This window comes from Brassica napus, chromosome C6 (assembly GCF_020379485.1).
Source record: "Brassica napus cultivar Da-Ae chromosome C6, Da-Ae, whole genome shotgun sequence".
NCBI classification, from domain to species: domain Eukaryota; kingdom Viridiplantae; phylum Streptophyta; class Magnoliopsida; order Brassicales; family Brassicaceae; genus Brassica; species Brassica napus.
The window spans coordinates 34,472,059-34,489,979 of NC_063449.1; the positions used below are offsets into that span (position 1 = coordinate 34,472,059).

The 17,921-nt window shown below is 36.7% G+C and overlaps 3 protein-coding genes across 3 annotated transcripts; 2 read left to right on the plus strand and 1 right to left on the minus strand.

Moving 5' to 3' along the window:
- Window positions 1-493: 493 nt before the first annotated feature.
- On the plus strand, window positions 494-1,677 carry LOC106447054 (organelle RRM domain-containing protein 6, chloroplastic). Its single transcript, XM_013888901.3, has 4 exons — window positions 494-833; window positions 1,080-1,148; window positions 1,265-1,371; window positions 1,432-1,677. Exons 1-4 carry the CDS (start codon window positions 560-562, stop codon window positions 1,552-1,554), a joined length of 573 nt encoding a protein of 190 aa, XP_013744355.2. The 5' UTR covers window positions 494-559; the 3' UTR covers window positions 1,555-1,677.
- Window positions 1,678-11,367: 9,690 nt separating this feature from the next.
- Window positions 11,368-12,751, plus strand: LOC106402427 (mitogen-activated protein kinase kinase 9). The gene has a single exon (XM_013843162.3). The coding sequence runs from the start codon at window positions 11,559-11,561 to the stop codon at window positions 12,480-12,482; it is 924 nt and encodes a 307-aa protein (XP_013698616.1). The 5' UTR covers window positions 11,368-11,558; the 3' UTR covers window positions 12,483-12,751.
- A 1,508-nt stretch (window positions 12,752-14,259) lies between these two features.
- LOC106406770 (monoacylglycerol lipase) lies at window positions 14,260-17,707 on the minus strand. The gene is made up of 7 exons (XM_048760042.1): window positions 16,868-17,707; window positions 16,171-16,209; window positions 15,999-16,069; window positions 15,488-15,552; window positions 15,304-15,393; window positions 15,131-15,223; window positions 14,260-15,055 (listed from the first exon to the last, which is right to left on the minus strand). Exons 1-7 carry the CDS (start codon window positions 17,494-17,496, stop codon window positions 14,654-14,656), a joined length of 1,389 nt encoding a protein of 462 aa, XP_048615999.1. The 5' UTR covers window positions 17,497-17,707; the 3' UTR covers window positions 14,260-14,653.
- Window positions 17,708-17,921: the final 214 nt, after the last annotated feature.

Here is a 17,921-nt window from a genome sequence, read left to right on the forward strand (position 1 = left end):
AGTACAAGTAACAAATTAAAAAGACACACAAGCAATAAGTCTCAGTGACACAGCAAGCAACACCACGAACTATATCAATCACATTACTAATACAGTTTAGTCCTTCATGAGTGGAGAACAGTGCATACACAATACATCATCACAACTCTAATCCTATAACAATAAAAAACTTAAAAAACAATGATCAACCCAAAACGCAAAATTTACAGCTACAATAACCCTAACAAATATTGAGATGAAACAAGAAATATGTCTACAACTCTGCGCTTGCGCGGTGGCAGTGCCCGTGGTTACTTGAATGGTTGGCTTCCTGCAATCTGTAATTGTGTATATAAAATGGATCACCAATCTATATGTAGATCTTAAGACGAGAAAGAGTCAACGAAGCAGTTACATTTGTTTTTATTTATATATTCGGTTCACATTTTATCTAACCAACTCGAATGAAATGGTCTAGTATAAACCGAATGGAAAATACCAATTTGACCCTCAACAAATCAAGTTGAGCGTTTGCGATAGGATATTAGGATCCGAGGAAAAAGAAGAAGAAGAAGAAAGGATGGCGAGTAGCTTAGGGATAGTCGCTGTTAATCCGTCGTGTTCTGGAGATCGCTTCTTAAGACCTAACTTCTCAGTCACCACTTGCTGCTGCTTCTCTTCGTCTGTCTGTTTCCGTAGCTGGCGCGGACGAATCAATGTCGGAACCGTCGTGAATCCAGCTCCAAGACGCCACGACGTCGGGGGATTGTTAGTTTCTGGTTGTCTCTCTTCGCCGGATTCGTCATCTCCACCGTCTTCTATCTCTGGTCCGAAGACGAAACTGTATGTTAGTGGTAAAGCTCCCTTCCCTTTTTTTTTCTCTCTCCCTCTGTCTTTTTTTCCAATTTTCTTAGAATGTCTCTCTGTTTTTAATTCATCTCCAAATCATGAATGATAAGTGGAATTTATAAGTACATGACCTTGTTGTAATGGGTGTTTATGGTTCTACTTTGTTGCTTTGACTCCTCGTTTGTATTTTGCTTTATGAGACTTGAACTCTCTAATGACAAGAGTTTGATGTATTTTTTATTGGGAGACAGGGCTTTCTTTCCGTACAACTGAAGATAACTTAAGAAATGTTTTTGAACAATTTGGCAAGCTTACACTTGGTAACCCCCATTACCTCTCCCTTGTTTCACTTTCTGCCACATCTTATTTTAACTAGGTGTCTGTAGGATGATCAGGTAAGAGAATCTAAAATGTTTAACTCATGTTCCCCGTGTAGTTAACTTGGTGATGGATAAGGTAGCAAATAGACCAAGAGGATTTGCTTTCCTGAGGTATGAGACTGAGGAGGATTCCATGAAAGCTATTCAAGGGATGCACGGAAAGGTAACTCTGCTCACACACACGCTTGTCTTCTTTTAAAATTCTGATTTGGTATGTGTACAGTTTTTGGATGGAAGAGTTATATTCGTGGAGGAAGCTAAACCCAAATCAGATCTTCAAAGAGCTAAACCCAGATCAGATTTCAACAAAGCTCAGACCAAACCTCGCACCTTCCGCACCTGGTAGCTGTTTTTGATTCTGTCTTCATATTGTAATTCTTTACGATTTTCAATCTAGTTCTAAAGTTTATACAATGGACTCGTTGGTTAACTCAGTTACAATAGTCTAAAGTATTATTATTTTAGATAACCCAAGTCAGGTAAAAAAAATGCATCTATATCTTTCAAAACAAACATTCTCGATCCCTGACTGATAGTTTCACGAACACCGTAAAAGAAGGTTTCCTAGTGGCCTGATCACGACTTGGACCAAAGTTGATATCGATATCAGTGTCGGAGATGGTCGTCTAAAAGTATCCTGTTGGAAACGAATGTGAAGACCATGCCCCTATCTACTACAACTCTCGTCTCATGTTCACGCCAAATGGATCACTAATGATTTTAAGATCTTTTCTTCCGCTCTACAAACGGACTTTTTCAACTCTTTAATCTCCATCCTTCCGCCTTGACATCCAATGATCACAAAAATCTCGCCTTTTCCACGTTATATGAAAAAGCCGTAGGAACTTATGGATGATAGACGATGGTGTATGGAGATTTGGAAGATTGATAGCAGTTGGGTCAAGATTCATAAGACGGGAACCCATAAAAAAATGGTCAAGTGAAGATGCTATATTCGATGAGACCAGGTTTTGTTCAAGCTATCGTCGACATGGCTGATGATATGCTATGACGCCATGAACTGTGACATAGTATCTAGAGAATGTCAGCAATGTCACTACACATGGACTATTGTCTCTACAAAAGATTGCTATGTATAATTTTTTTACCACATTTATCTAGATCTCTTTCTCTAAGGTCATTCCTAAAACACACACCCCGCTTCGAGGTACAGAGTGTTGTTGTTAGTAGCATATCTTATGAAAGTTGAAGACAGATCAAACTCTAGTAGCCAATCATACATCGAGCACTTTGCCATATCCACCTAGGGCGGCTTAACACTTGGGGGGTCATAGGGAAATTTTTTTTTACCTTTAAAATTTATAGTTATTTAATGTTTAAAATACTTTTTAAAATTTTACCAGTAATTTTTTGCATATTTTGAGATAAAAATAAAATCATATACATATATAAAATATTTGAACCTTTTTCAATTTTATTTTTTAATAATTTTGTATAAAGTATAAATTTATAAAAGAAATTGGGCTTCTTAACTATTAATATACGGAGGTCACACCGTTTGTCCTTCCTTCCTAATTAGCCGGCCATGTATCCACCTTGGAATGAGTTGGATTTCGCCTATAGTAGTGTCTGCGGGTAACATTTTGAAAACTTTTATTGATTTCTTAATATTATTGTTATATTATGGAATCCAAATGGCATCCGAGGACAAATTGCCAAGAGTTTTCACTTTTCAGAATATGAGGATTCTCAATTATGATATATCACACAACGTTCCACTACAAGAAAACATAAGATTAACGACAACAGTTTTCCTCGTGAGTTCGTCGTAAAACAGACTTTACGAGGAATTAGCGAGGAAACACGTTTTCTCGTTACTCATCCGTCGTAACACATAATTCTTCGCCAATTCGTCGTAACTTAGCGAGGAAAATATTCCGTTGTAAAGACGAAGTACATCATTTCGCCGTAAAGACCACGTAAATATTCCACGTAAGGAGGTCGCTATATTTTCTCATAAATACCTCGAAACGGGTTCCTCGTAAACTACACATAAATACCTCGAAAGTGTTTCCTCGCAAAATACACGTAACTACCACGAAAGTATTTCCTCATAAAATACTCGTTTATCTTTCCTCGTCATTTCCTCGTAAATGTTTCCTCGTAAAATACTCGTTTATTTTTTCTCGTCATTTCCTCGTAAAGTTTCCACATAAATAGGTCGTAAATTAGCTACGAATTTAATTCGTTTTTTTTATTTTACAGACTTTAAAAATATAATTAAAAAATAATTAAAATTATTTAATTTATTAATAAAATTATAATTTAAAATAAAAATCAAATCAATACGAAAATAATTTATATATAAATAAGTTTTGAATTTATAATACAACAACCGGAAAAAAAAAGAACTAAGGATCGTTCATCGCCTGATAGAATTCCTCACTCCTCCTCGCAACATCTGCCTCGTTATGTGTGTCGGATGACTCGCCTGGAATGGGATGTTGTTGTCGCATGTTCCTCAACATGGACTCTCATTCCGGATTTGTGGCCGCTATAACGTCCAAAAAGCCCTCGACTCCACCCATACGAGCTTTTGTCGCAGCCAACTCGTTACGCAGCTCAGTGACTTCATCATCTCGTCGCTGAACATAAGACGATGTCGCTGACCATAAGACGATGTCGCTCTCGGAACATCGTTGACGGAACCAATCCCCAACGTCCGTCCCTTTTTTTTAGAGACAACCTTAAAAACAAAAAATAAATATTGTTAGTAAAAATTTAAAGTTAAATTAAATGAATAATAAAAAATTAAAATTTTAGAAAATTTACCTCCTCGTAAATCTTATCCACTTCAAGTGTGGATAAGGTGACGGGTAATCCTTCGGTAGAGTGCTGGGTCAGCTGGGTCTGGCGGTCTTCAACCCGAGCAACCACGTCGTTGTGGATTTGCTCGGACTTGCCATCTAAAAATACGCCCGTCTTGTTCTTGTGGATCCTCTCGTAAAGTTCCATAAGAGACGGGAGATGTCCTGTCTCTTTGGCCTAAAAAACATTTAAGAAAGCTAGAATAAAAATATATATGTTAAAAAAATTATTTAATGGAGTTAGAGCAATACTGGGTGATTCTAATGGAATCAGGAAGACGCCAATAACGGATGAGGTCATCCCACACATCCGTGGTGAGCTCAGCGGGTTTGCCACGCTCATATCCCTTCATGATCCAGTCACCCTTCCAGTTGGAGACCGTGTCCAATAAGCGAACTTTCGCCTTCGCGATAAACTTCTTCCTCACCCTCTCAGTGATCCGCAAGGCCCAATTATATTTTTGCTATTGAAAAAAATAAATTAACAATTAGTTTTTTAGAAAGTATATATATAAATCATGAAAAAATTAAAATATATATAATTAATTAATAGAAACTTACAGCGTAAATTTTGAACCACGTCTTTCTGACGTAGTGAGGCGTCTTACTCCAGTTCGGATGTGCCATGGAGAAGTAACCTTTGATCGTGTCGGTTACGTCCGATGCAAGACATCCGTCAACCCCCACTTGGAAAATACAAATTTAAAATATAAATTATTTTTTAATGTTATAAAAGAATTTTAAACGAATTAAAAAAAAAATTAATGCAACATAACACAAAGTTCCGTCTGGTCGGTTGGGGTCGATGACTGGTAAACCTTCTGATGTGCCGTGGGGTAGCGCACCGGGCAAAACAGGCATGCATGGCTTGATCATGGAAAGCAATAAAGATATATGTTCATTGTTTGACTCATATCTTCCAAACCACGAGGCTTCTACGCATGAAATCACTTGGAGAATGTTCTCAACTCAATTACGGAGCTCCTTGAAGAAGAATCAGATCAAACGGAGTTCATATGTGATAGTTATGCTATTTACAAATCAAGTGATCTTCAGTTCTAGCGAATTCAGACCACCCAAGAAGCTCGAAATAGCTAACCTTCTTTCTGATGAACCAACGGTCAATTCAATCATGAAAAAGATTATTATTCATGTTCTAAATGTTCAAGAAAGCATTGGGCTTGATGGTTTTCAAAAAGATTCAAAAACGAACTTGTTTGGGCCAAATGGAGAAACCGATAAATATTGGCTAAGGGAAAAGATGGATTTCGACCAGGCCTCAAAGGGACATGTCTTGGCCCATATCAGGAGTATATTCTTGACCTTTCAAAGTCCTGGTCGTGGCTATATGAAGAGGTAGTCCAAGTTTCAGTCAAAGACTTTATTTAGTCAAGTCTTTGTTTCTATTTCCAATGTCTTGTTTTTAGCACATTTTTCTTTGGATCTCTACAACTTGTAATCCTATAAATAAGGCCTTAGAGCCACGAAATAAAACAGATTGTTTTTCCTTTTTTATGAGTTTCTCTCATTGTTCTTTGTTTAGAACACTTCTTAGTTTCTTGGTGAGGTTATCTCCAAGTTTCGATCCTTCTTTTGTTGGACCGGTGCGTCACATCCGGCAACGATCGAAGTCTGGTAGTATCTTTGGGCTATTCCGCAACCCTTAGTGTCACCCCTCGATCCATCAGTTCTCAATCCTCTCGGATCTGAGTTCATATCAACCTTACCGAAAGAGTGATCCTTATTTTGGGCGTATCACCTTCTCTGCCTGGCAGACGGAGAATGTCCTCTACAGTGTACTGCGAGTAAGGAGCACTCGGAGGCACCATCAAATCGGGATGAATCTTGGTGGGCATCGGAGGTGCCATCGGAGGAGGCACAGGAGGAGGCATCGTCGGATGAGCCATCGGGGAAGACACATGAGGAGCCGATGGTGCACTAGAAGAAGGAAACCCAGAGACTCTCTGAGTGTACTGAGTCTCGGGGACAGTCTCCTGACCCAAAGAACCTGGAGCTGAAGAAGACGGGTCTAAACGACTACCCGGCTCACCGAACATCTCTCTGTAATGAGCAGTAAATCTGTCTTTTCGAACCTGGGAAAAAAATTTAATTTTTAAAATTAACATCAACAGTATATTTCCCAACATTATCCACCTAATCAACACTAAATAACATAAAATCTGTAAACCTATCTAAATTCTCTATACTAACCACCTAATATATCCTAACCTAACCAAATTAGAGAGGAATTAGAGAGGCTTACCATTGCCACGAAATGGAGAGGAAGCAGAGAGGAAAGAAAGAGTGAGCGCTCGGGGGTATATATAAGATTACAAATCGTCGCAATTTCCACAAAGGTTACGACGAAATAGCGAGCAATTACAAAGGCCCGCGTTTCATTGTACGAGGAAATAGCGAGGAATTACAAAGGCCCGCGTTTTTATATACGAAGTATTAACGACAATTTTATTATCGTTGCAAATTCCTCGTAACGTTACGACGAAATAGAGAGCAATTGTACGAGTAAATAGCGAGGAATTACAAAGGCCCGCGTTTTTATATACGAGGTATTAACGAGATGCGCTTTCCTATAAATATACCCACAACTCTCCTTCGCAAACCACACACAAACTTCCAAATCACACTCCTCAACAAAATCCTATTCAAATTATAAATATTTGAAAACAAAAAGGAAGAGAAGAAGATATTAGAATTCATGTGGGCGAGACTTACGTATTATAATTGCTGGAAGTCTTACCACATGTGAATCTGGTATTTTTCTTCTTTTTCTTTTTTTCTAGTTTTTATGCTACGATGTATTTACGAAGATTTCGTCCTACGTGGAATTAACGAGGCCCGTGTGCTTTATTTATTTTACGAGGTGTTTACGACGATTTCGTCCTACGCGGATTTAACGGGGGTCGCTTTCTTTATTTTTTATTTCATCGTTATTTCCTCGTCTTCTTACGAGTCCTTTACGACGATTCTCTCTTACGTGGAATTAACGAGGCTTGCGTCGTAAGTTCGACGTCGCTTTACGAGGAACTAACGAGTGTTATGTTTAAATCCCTAAAATCCGAAACCCCAAACCCCATGTTCCTTATTTTCTACTTCATATATTCCAAACCCCATCTTTATTTTCATTCCAAACCACAATTCCCACATTTGCTTATTCATAAAACAAACTCCCACATTACCTTATTCATAAAACAAACTCCCACATCTTATTCATAAAACACCCTACACAAAATCAAATACATCAATCGGATACATCGACATTCTCGTCATCACTAGAAACATCATCATTTTCATTAAACTCGTCTTCAACAGCTTCGTCTGTGGCATCATCGGTAAGATCTTTGGTACCCTATTACGTCTCTGTCCTTGCGGCTTGAATCGTGGCTTCTTGCAGAATCGACATTCTTCTAGTTTCTCATCATCTCCCCAATAGATCATGCAGTTGTCGATGCAAACATCTATCATCTCCGAAGGCAACCAAAAACTATAAACTAGTTTCTGAATCTCATAATAAGAATCAACAGACACATTGTCTTCCAGCAAATACTCTTTAAACAAGTCCGCCCATTCGTTCATGCAACTTTCAGGTAGATTGTGATCAGTTTTAATAGTCATCATTCTAGCAGCCAACGACAGTTTAGAGAGACCTTCTCTACAACCACTGTAAAGTGGTTGATTCGCCACGTTTAACATTTCGTAAAACTTTTTTGCATCTATATTAGGTTCTTCATCTTCATCATGAGCTACGAATGCATCAGCTACCATATCATGAACCCTATCATAATCTACCATCTCCTCATGATGGTAACTATGTTCATTATGCAAATGATGATCAACCGGTTCTTTTTCCTGAAAATTGCTATTACTACTACTAGCTTCATTCTGATCATAATTAAAACCTTCTCCATGTTGAAACCAGATATAGTAATTTGGCGTGAAACCTCTATTTATCAAATGCTTCCAAACATTTTCACGGTTTGTCAGTTTCGAATTGTTGCATTTCTGACAAGGACAGAACATCTTACCACTTTCTTGGACGAGCGGTGTTGAATCTGCTTGATGCATAAATGTCTCCATCCCCGCAAGGTATTCTTTTGTCACTCTCCCGTTAGCATCTCTATGCATATACATCCACTTCCGCAACTCGTAAATAGTCCCGGAGCCAGCTATTTTTTTTCTTTCATGTTTTTTGTTGTTGGTGTGTTTAAAATGATGTTCAAACATCCATATTTATAGGAAATTTTGAATCTGGTAGTTGTAATTTTCCTATGAATTTACGACGAAAATTAATTAGGTGGCAAAAAAAAACATGTAACACCTACAAAGTTGGTGGATTCAAAATTTTCTCGCTAAATACACGTAAATTATTTTCTCGTAAATAACACGCGAAGTTTACGTCGTATTTACGAGGAAATAGTATTTCCTCGTAAAAGACACGTCAAATTACATCGACTTTACGACGAAACGCTTTTGTCGTTACTTTACGAAAAAATAATGATGACATTATTTTTCCACGTAAGTTCCTCGTAAAATCGACGTAAATTTACGAGGATTGTTTTTCCTCGTTAACTTTCTTCGTTAAGGTTGTGTTTTTTGTAGTGTTCGTCCATCATCCTCATGGATCATTACATAAAATGTTACATGTGGTTTCTTTTGAACACTTTACAAAGGGGCGCACGTTAGCAAACGATATCTGGTTTTCAGCTTTGAGAATCGTTGCTGTCCATTCACAAGGGTTCTATCATATGTATCGACATGGGTTGTATTGATGTCTAATGATTACTTAGAGGAATTATAATATCAAACTAACGACAATAAGTATGCATGTGCGTAATAAATACACACATAACACATGCTGAAAGATGCCAAGAATTAACAAATTATAATGGCAGGATCTCCTCCATTCCTATTTTCTGTTTCTGTCCTACTTTTTTTATTTATCATTTTAAAATTATATATCAAAACATTTCAACATGGTTAAATGAGTTTTAAGTAATTAACTATCGATATCTATTATTATTCTAAACATCTGGTGGATACTATTATAGATTTCGTTTTCGATTAGGATTATTTCGACATTTGTTTAGCAGAATTCTTTCAATTGTTTGTAACTACTAGCATAGCAAAACATAACTACCCACACACAACCAAGCAATAAATAGGCATGTGCACTGCGCACAAATACACACATCACACATGAAAACATACATGTAAACCCTGGGGTGTCTTATGTGTCTACAAAGTAAGGATCTTATCCCAATTTCATAGAAATAATAAAATTAGGCAACATGTGAATGCGATGGCGAAAGAAACTAAGAAGAAACAAACCCTTTATAAAAAATAAAAATAAAAATAAACTAAGAAGATGTGTGTTAACAAGCTTTTCCACGTTGGCGTACAAAACGCTAGTGCTCTTTAGTCGTTCTCATACCTCACTAGTCATTTAAGTTCCTCGTCCTTTAGCCTCCTTGGTTCATCGAACCTTCACACCCAAAAAATATATTCCATTTTCCATTTTCCATTTTCCATTTTCCTTGAGCTTAAAGTAATAATCTATTTAAGAAAAAGGTCTTATACTATTAGTGCCACTGGTTTAAGAGATGACCTTTTATTTACATATACTATTTTCCATTTTCCGTGACAATAAAGTTATGATCTATTAGGAGAAAAAGGTCATATACCATTCTATTAGTGCTTCTGGTTTTAGGCTTTGAATAGTAACGAAGGGATAAGTAGTACGGGTAAATAAATAATATAATGCGGTACAGATTAAGAACGGTTATAAATATAAGAAGTTGGACAAAAAAACGGTTCACTATAAAATATGAATGGTAACGAAAAGAAAATGCAGTGTGGAACTAATAGTAGAATGTTATTTATATTTTATATTTTATATTACTTTTATATTTCTAAAATCTCATTTTTCTTTTTTTATAAATGAAAATTAGATATAATATATTTTAAACCTAATTTTTCATATTTAATAATCTAAAATGAAATGAGAAAAAGTTAAAAAAAAAAGTAAACTCACTAAACTCACCTAATTTAGTGCTTATGCGTTTCAGGTGCGGTTACAAAACACACATTTTATTTTTTATTTTTTATTTTTTAATGTGAAACCACCATATGCGTTTTGTGTAATAAAATGAGATGAATGGTAACCAAAATTGAAATCTAAGTTCGTATAGCCCAAACCAACTAAAACATTCATAACCTTAGTCTTACTTTTAAAAACTGATTTGTTATTTTATTAAAAAATATAAATTATAATAACTATTAAAAATTCTATAATCTTCAATCATATTTGTTTATTAAGATTAGCGCTTCATAGTTTTGTTTGCATAATATTAAACTGTTTTACGAAGATCCACATTTTTACTTGAACCTGTTAAAAATATTTTATACATTTTCACTAATTTGTAAACATTTCATTTTCCAATATTTTTTATAGCGACGGATTGAAACCCAACCAACATAGAGTCTTGTCTGCTGGTGTTAAATAGACTAGTTGCTTACAGCGAAAATTAGATAATTTATATCATCTGACAAAAAAACAAAGATAATTTATATCATTTGACAAAAAAAAACAAATAAATCTGAGGTTAATAGGTTTTGAACTCAAAATGCTCAACTCCTTTGAACTTGCTGCACCATTCGACCATGCTTGCGTGGTTACATTTTCCAATACCTAACCTTAAATGTTATTTCTAGTGTAAAAGAATGAATACTTAATAACTCACTAGATTAATACTTAATACTAATTCTACGAGGTTTAATACTTCCTCTGTTTTAAAATAGTTATAGTTGATGTTTTGGTTAAATAGACAAGAATTGAGATATTTACATTTTATCAAAAAAAATAGTATTAAAATATAAAATAAAATTAATTCAACCAATCATAAAAAAAAATATAAAATATTATTGGTCACATATTTTTTCAATAAAATTAAAAACTAAAAAATATCAAAATATATATAAAATATCAAAATATTATGTATTTTGAAACATCAAAAACCCTCCAAATGATCATATATTTTGAAACTGGAGTACAGTAACGCCGCCCAAATACATCATTACCAATAACTTTTTACGTACCTTGTTGTTTTAAAGGGATTACCGTTGTTTTGCTTACATTATCGTGTAGTACTTTACAAATAATGATTACTAGGAGGACTATAGGGTTAGTTATTTTCCATGAAATAAATTGGACAAATTCATTACAGATGCATTTAACCACGTGCGTAATCAAACACTCACACAAGTTGCATTTTTAACGATATTTTTTTTGAAAAAAGAGACTGCCATTTTAAGATAAGAAGAAATTAAATAAGAAAATTAAAAAGGGGTAATTAGGTCATCTTGACCTTCCACGTTGTCTCCTTCCTTCCCACTCTACACAAGTCTCAAACTCATATAAAACCTGCAGCTTCTCTTTTTTTGCTAAGTAACCTGAAGCTTCTCTCTTTATCTCCTTCTTACATCAGATCAAGTCTTCCTTCTTTCTATGGCTTTGGTAAGAGAACGTCGTCAGCTCAACCTCCGTCTTCCTCTTCCTCCGATCTCCGACCGCCGCTTCTCCCTCCCCTCCGTCACCACCACCGTCGCTACCTCCGGCGGCATCTCCGCCGCTGATCTCGAGAAACTCAACGTTCTCGGATGCGGAAACGGCGGGGTTGTTTACAGAGTCCGTCACAAGAACACGGGGGACCTCTACGCTCTCAAAACGGTTAACGGCGACATGGATCCGATCTTAACACGGCAGCTGATGCGAGAGATGGAGATCCTCCGCCGTACAGACTCGCCGTACGTCGTCCGGTGTCACGGTATCTTCGAGAAACAAGTCGTCGGCGAAGTATCGATTCTGATGGAGTACATGGACGGCGGGACTCTAGAGTCTCTCCGCGGCGCCGTGACGGAGCAGCGCCTCGCCGGGTTCGCGAGACAGATCTTGAAAGGGCTGAGTTACTTGCACGCTCTCAAGATCGTGCACAGAGACATCAAACCGGCGAACCTCCTCCTCAACTCGAAGGACGAGGTCAAGATCGCCGACTTCGGAGTCAGCAAGATCTTGGTCCGGTCGTTGGATTCTTGCAACTCTTACGTCGGGACTTGTGCGTACATGAGTCCCGAGAGGTTTGATTCTGAATCTTCCGGGGGAGGCTCCGACGTGTACGCCGGAGATATCTGGAGTTTCGGGTTGATGATGCTGGAGCTTCTCGTTGGTCACTTTCCGTTATTACCGCCGGGACAGAGACCCGACTGGGCGACTTTAATGTGCGCGGTGTGTTTTGGGGAGCCGCCGCGGGCGCCGGAGGTATGCTCGGAGGAGTTTAGGAGCTTTGTTGAGTGTTGTCTACGTAAAGATTCGAGTAAGAGATGGACGGCGTCGCAGCTTCTCGGCCATCCTTTCCTCCGGGAGGATCTTTAATTCGATTCGTTTTGTAGAAATCGAAATCGAAAATCGGATTAAAATTATTTTTATTTTGGTAGAATTTTTAATAGTTTCTGGAGATATTATGTTCGTAATTTTTGTACATATTATCCAGATTTTAGGGGAAAAACATTGGCATATAGTAATATCACCTGTCAGTGATAAAACTATTTCTTTGATTTTTTTTCCAGTTTCATTCATGTATGTATATCGAATATAAATTAATGTACACTAGATTTTGATAATCTAGTATTTACTTATTTAAATCATAGTTGTTATATACTCTCTTTTTTATAAATTATGATATATTATACACTGACCCTAATACTTATTTAAATCGTAGTTGTTATATACTCTCTTTTTTATAAATTATGATATATTATACACTGACCCGTAGCCTAATCATACTAGTGAAGAGAATATTTGTAACCAGCGTAGGATATTTTATTTGTGAAACAGTTAGATATCTTATACTCTCTCCCTTTCGATTTAATTGTCGTTGTAGGGAAAAAATTTCGTTTCAAAATAAGTGTCGTTTTAGAGTTTCAATGCAAAATTTATTAAAAAGATTCTCCACTTTATTTTTTTATTGGTTGAAATATGGTTAGGTGTATAGGTAATTGTGTTTTTTTTTGGAAATATATAAAATCATATGTTTTTTTAATCCGTGTGCATAAACCTAGAACGGCAAGTAAAATGAAACTGATGGAATATTATAGTAAGAATGTGTTATCTTGGCGAATCATTTACAGTTATTTATTTATTTTCTTTCGGTTGATGTCTGTTGGGCCATTACATCTTTCATATTACAATAATCATAATATAAATCCTTTGGAATTGTGTAATAATGAGTTTAGCTGTTTTTTCTGTGTCGAAAAAAAAATGTAATAAAGAACGTTCTTAAAAAAAGATAAGGGCTGCACAGTCGAAGTTTAAAGTTGCAGTTGCAGCCAAAAGAAATAAAAAATTAGCCACTTTTTTTTTGTCGTAAAAGAAAAAAAAAATTAGCCACTTATGCAAGGAAAAACAATATTATCGGGTTACACTTTCCACCAGCTCGAAGCAAATCTCTGTTTGGATGATGTTCGTCGAAGATCCGGGGGTCTCAATAGCTAGTGGAAGAGTTGATGATGATAACAACAACTCTATTAAATTTGTCTTTTTGTTTTCTTCTTCTGACGCACTGCCTTACGTTAGCATTGATGATTCACGAATGAGAAAAGCCCATAGGTGTCACTCTTGAGTGTGACAAAAAGAGAGAGTCACCCCCCTTGACTTGTGACTCTTGACATACTTTGTTTATATGTGAATCACATTTCCAACTTTATTCACGCATTTGGGTTTCATTCCCCTTTCTTCCTCCACTTCGATTATGTTTCCAGGTTATTGCAACGAATATATTAGAATAATTAAATATTTTTTACGTCAAAGATAGATTTTTTTTTGAAAAGAATTATATCTGAAAGATACATTTTTATATGCTCTGTATTTGTTTTTGAAAAGAATTATATTATGAAAAAATAATTACAAATAACGTATTTACAACTAAAATTTAATGAAAAAAACGAACATTTAATGTGTTTATTTTTTAATTTGTAAGAACCCAAAACTTTTTTTCTAGAAACGGATGGATGGAGTAGTTATTTAACAGATATATTCTCGATTTTAATACATTCCATGAGATTAGTAACAATATTACGTTCTTTGTTTTGTAATAAGCAAGTGACCTACTATCCAAACACTTTTTCTTGTTGTTGGACACACAAAATGCTGATTCACACAATAAAACAGCATAAACTTGATAAAATTATTTACAAGCAGAAACATTCGAAACATGCAACAGATTTCCATCAACATAGATAAAAATATTAAAATCCGAGGTTACAAAATTATTTGATTTATAACATACACAGAGGGTCAAAATGTTCTGCAAGACCAATGAACCGCAAGAAAGTCCAAGTCTCCTTATCTCTTTAACTTCTTGAGTTGACAAAAACCAATTAAGAAGTAGCTAAATCAACCAAGAACTCTTTTTAAGTCTTTCTCCCTCACGATTTCTCTGTAGATTTACTCAGAAATTTCCGCAAAAAAATACATTATTATTTCATCTTAATCAAGAAATAAAACTTGATTAGACATGATAGTAATTGCTGGTTATGGAAAGAGCACTAAACCCGCTGGTTTAGCCAATCTAATATGACTCCAGCGATGATTTCTCTCTCAGGTTCGAAGAGAAGATCGTGCAACAGTCCGTCAAAGAGCTTGATTGATTTGTCTGACGAAGAAGCTTCCTCGTAGAGCCTCTTAGAGGCGTTCGGATCAGTCACTGTGTCAGCTGTACCGTGCATGACAAGAAAAGGAACTTTCACTTTGTTCAGGTTTTGTTGCAAGTGAGCGGCGATTCTAAGGATCTCGTAGCCGGTTTTAACCCGGATGGATCCGGTGAAGACTAGCGGGTCAGAGTATTTGGTGACAAGAGCTTGTGGATCACGAGAGACCGGCATTCCTTTCTTGTTTGCTGCACTGAATTGGTACCTTGGCAGGAGGAACGCAACGATTGGAGCAAGAACCTGTTTTAAAAAGACAAAGTTGCTCAAGAACTATTTGAAAATGTGTAAACTATGACTCTTTTGAGATTAACTTACAGTGAAGATTGGATGGGATGGTTGGACTCCGACAGCAGGTGAAGTCAACACAATGCCTGACACTCGAGACTCGATCTTTGGATCTAGCATAGCCTGCACTTGATTGTTTTAGCACTGTTTTGGGACTTTGTAGGCTTGGATAATATAATATGATGATAAAGATGTTTTGTTACCTTGAGGATGATTGCTCCTCCTGTTGAGTGTCCAATGCAGAAACAAGGGAGTCCTGGATTCTCCGTAAAAACCTTTTCAAGAAATGATTTCTGCAAAGATGATGATGATAGTGAAAGTTTGTGTCAGCAACAGGATGTTTTGGAAACTATAGAGAACGAGAGAGAGAGAGAGAGAGAGAGATACCAAATCTTCGACAGCGTAGTCAAGGGAAGGGACATAAGCATGAAGTCCATCGCTTCCACCATGACCTGTAAGACGAGACCCCAAAAATTGTACCCAGAGTCAAATAAATAGATTTGGAAGTTAACATTGAGGTAGATGCTTGGAGAGTCTATAAGTTCAAATTGTTTGCAGATATAAACAAATCATAGATTAGTCCCTAAGTTGTTGACACTGTAAGGCTAAAGATGAGGTTCATGTGTCAGCTTTCCACAAGAACTAATGATTAGTATCAAGGTTCGCTTCTATCCATCCTAGTACATGTTTCAAATGACCCACGAATGTTCAAGATCAAGACTACCACCATGGCTACTAATGATGTCAAAAACTTAAGCCCTAACACCTTAGATACCATCAGGATCCGTAGTTAAAAGGTTTATGCTCATTTTGACCCAGGCAGACTAACTGAACATGAGGCTAGAATACTTAAATGCTTATACTAAAGTCTACAGAAGCTTCTTTAGCTATAGGTTACCTATCCAATCGATTCCATAGACCTTGAAGCCGTTAGCATTTAGCTGCTTTGCAAAATCACTATACCTGCCACTGTCAAATTTTGGAAACAGAAAGCTTCCTTCAGTCAGAAAAAAAAAACTATATTCCAAGCAGAACGGAGGAGCATAGCTAGACAAAAGTTATGTTCAAACCTATGCTCATTTAATCCATGTAGCAGAACAATAAGTCCCCTGCAAAGAAAAGAGCACTGGCAAAGATAAGAAACCACAATAAGAAAATGATAAATGATTCTATAAGAACAAAACTCAGGTTAGCTAACAAAACTAGAGGCATGAAAGATTCAAACTACTTTTATATAAATGATAGGTCAGTAGGCCAAACATTGACAAAGTCTTCTATTATCTTATAACATATATTAATACTTCAAAAATCAAAACCACTTGGACAAAGCAAGACACTCTCTTTTCTATATTTCTCCAGCTAATCTTTTTTGATATCCTCTAACTGAATCTTAAGAAATGCTTACCAACTAAGTCTAATCTTGATACTGAATCCGCATATCTTATGTTAGTTCAACAACAATTTATGACCCTTGATTACGCAAACTATTTAAATATAGGAATTAAAGGAATAATATCTAGCCATCCACACTTGAACATTAAATCACACAAGCTACAAACCAAAACATGAAACAGGACCACCTGATATGAAAAGTACAACAGACACAAACTCCAAGAAACATTCATGTAATGAAAAAACACCTATGTCCTTTCAGCACATCTTCCTTAAAACATTTATAATCAGTAAATGACTATAAAAATGATAATTTACGGATTAAACCGAATTAAAATAAATAAAATATGGAGAAATGTTAAACGAGAATATGACCTGTGATTAGGGGAAACAGGTGACCATGACTGAGTAAACAACGTATCGCCTCTCTTCGTCGGGAAAAGCGAAAAGTCTCTGACGGAGCTTCCATCTCCGCCCTCATCCTCCAACACTCGTCTCATCGCGAGCTCCCGTCTAACCGCAACATCCTCATCCACCACCGCCGCCGGAACCGACGGAGGCGCAACGCTGCATCCGCTTTCGCTTCCTCCGGCTCCCCTCTTCCTGACCACGATCTGCGGCGGAGACCACACCTTCCTCTCCTGTTTCTCGTCTCTGATGACCACCGCTCCGGACCTCCGCCTCCAGACGACGACGCGAAACGGGAGGAGAATGAAGAGGATCAGCGCGTGGATGATCGTGACGAGACGCTTGAGCTCTCGCATGGAGAAGAGGGCTCTAACGCGGCCGCTAGCTCCCGACGTTAGAAGCAAAGTTGATGTATCTGACATTGTTTCCACCGCCATTGACGATGACGATGAAGGTAATGATCGTCGGAAAGTTGTGACAGTGATCGGAAGATTATTATTTCGAAATTGATTTGAGGAAGACACTGTAACGGGTAATCTAAAGGTTGAATCTTTTCCTCTGTATATTAAGATCGTTCCTTTGCTTGAACAGATCATAAACGAAGGAAAATGGATTTAAAAAAAAAAAAAAAAAAGACAACCTTTTTGTTTGTTTGTTTTTTCTTATTCCAAAATTAGAGAAATGAGAAATAGCTTTGAATGGAAAAATCCAAATTTAGGGATTCCTCTGTTTGTTTAAAAAAAACAGAGCTTAGATAACAATAATGGCTGAAGGAGAAGATGAGAAGTGAGGCGATTTCTAGAGAATAAGCTAATATAGACGAGAAGAGATGAGCAGATTCTTCTAGAATTGACACGTGAAGGGTTATTTTGCCTTCAATTTTTAATTTCCTTTTTTTTCCAAGAATTTTACACTAGAAAGACCGTCCTATCATATAATCTTATCTTGATAAAAAAGGATCTTCCAACAATTTATGAATTCTATACACACATACACACACACCTTCTGTATCCGAATATAA

Coding starts and splice junctions, on each gene's coding strand:
- LOC106447054 (XM_013888901.3), top strand. CDS start 560: ATGGCGAGTAGCTTAGGGATAGTCGCTGTTAATCCGTCGTGTTCTGGA. Junction 834..1,079: donor GACGAAACTGTATGTTAGTG/GTAAAGCTCCCT, acceptor ATTGGGAGACAG/GGCTTTCTTTCCGTACAACT. Junction 1,149..1,264: donor ATTTGGCAAGCTTACACTTG/GTAACCCCCATT, acceptor TTCCCCGTGTAG/TTAACTTGGTGATGGATAAG.
- LOC106402427 (XM_013843162.3), top strand. CDS start 11,559: ATGGCTTTGGTAAGAGAACGTCGTCAGCTCAACCTCCGTCTTCCTCTT.
- LOC106406770 (XM_048760042.1), bottom strand. CDS start 17,496: ATGATCTGTTCAAGCAAAGGAACGATCTTAATATACAGAGGAAAAGAT. Junction 16,070..16,170: donor CATGGATTAAATGAGCATAG/GTTTGAACATAA, acceptor AAAATTTGACAG/TGGCAGGTATAGTGATTTTG. Junction 15,224..15,303: donor GAGGAGCAATCATCCTCAAG/GTAACAAAACAT, acceptor AATCAAGTGCAG/GCTATGCTAGATCCAAAGAT.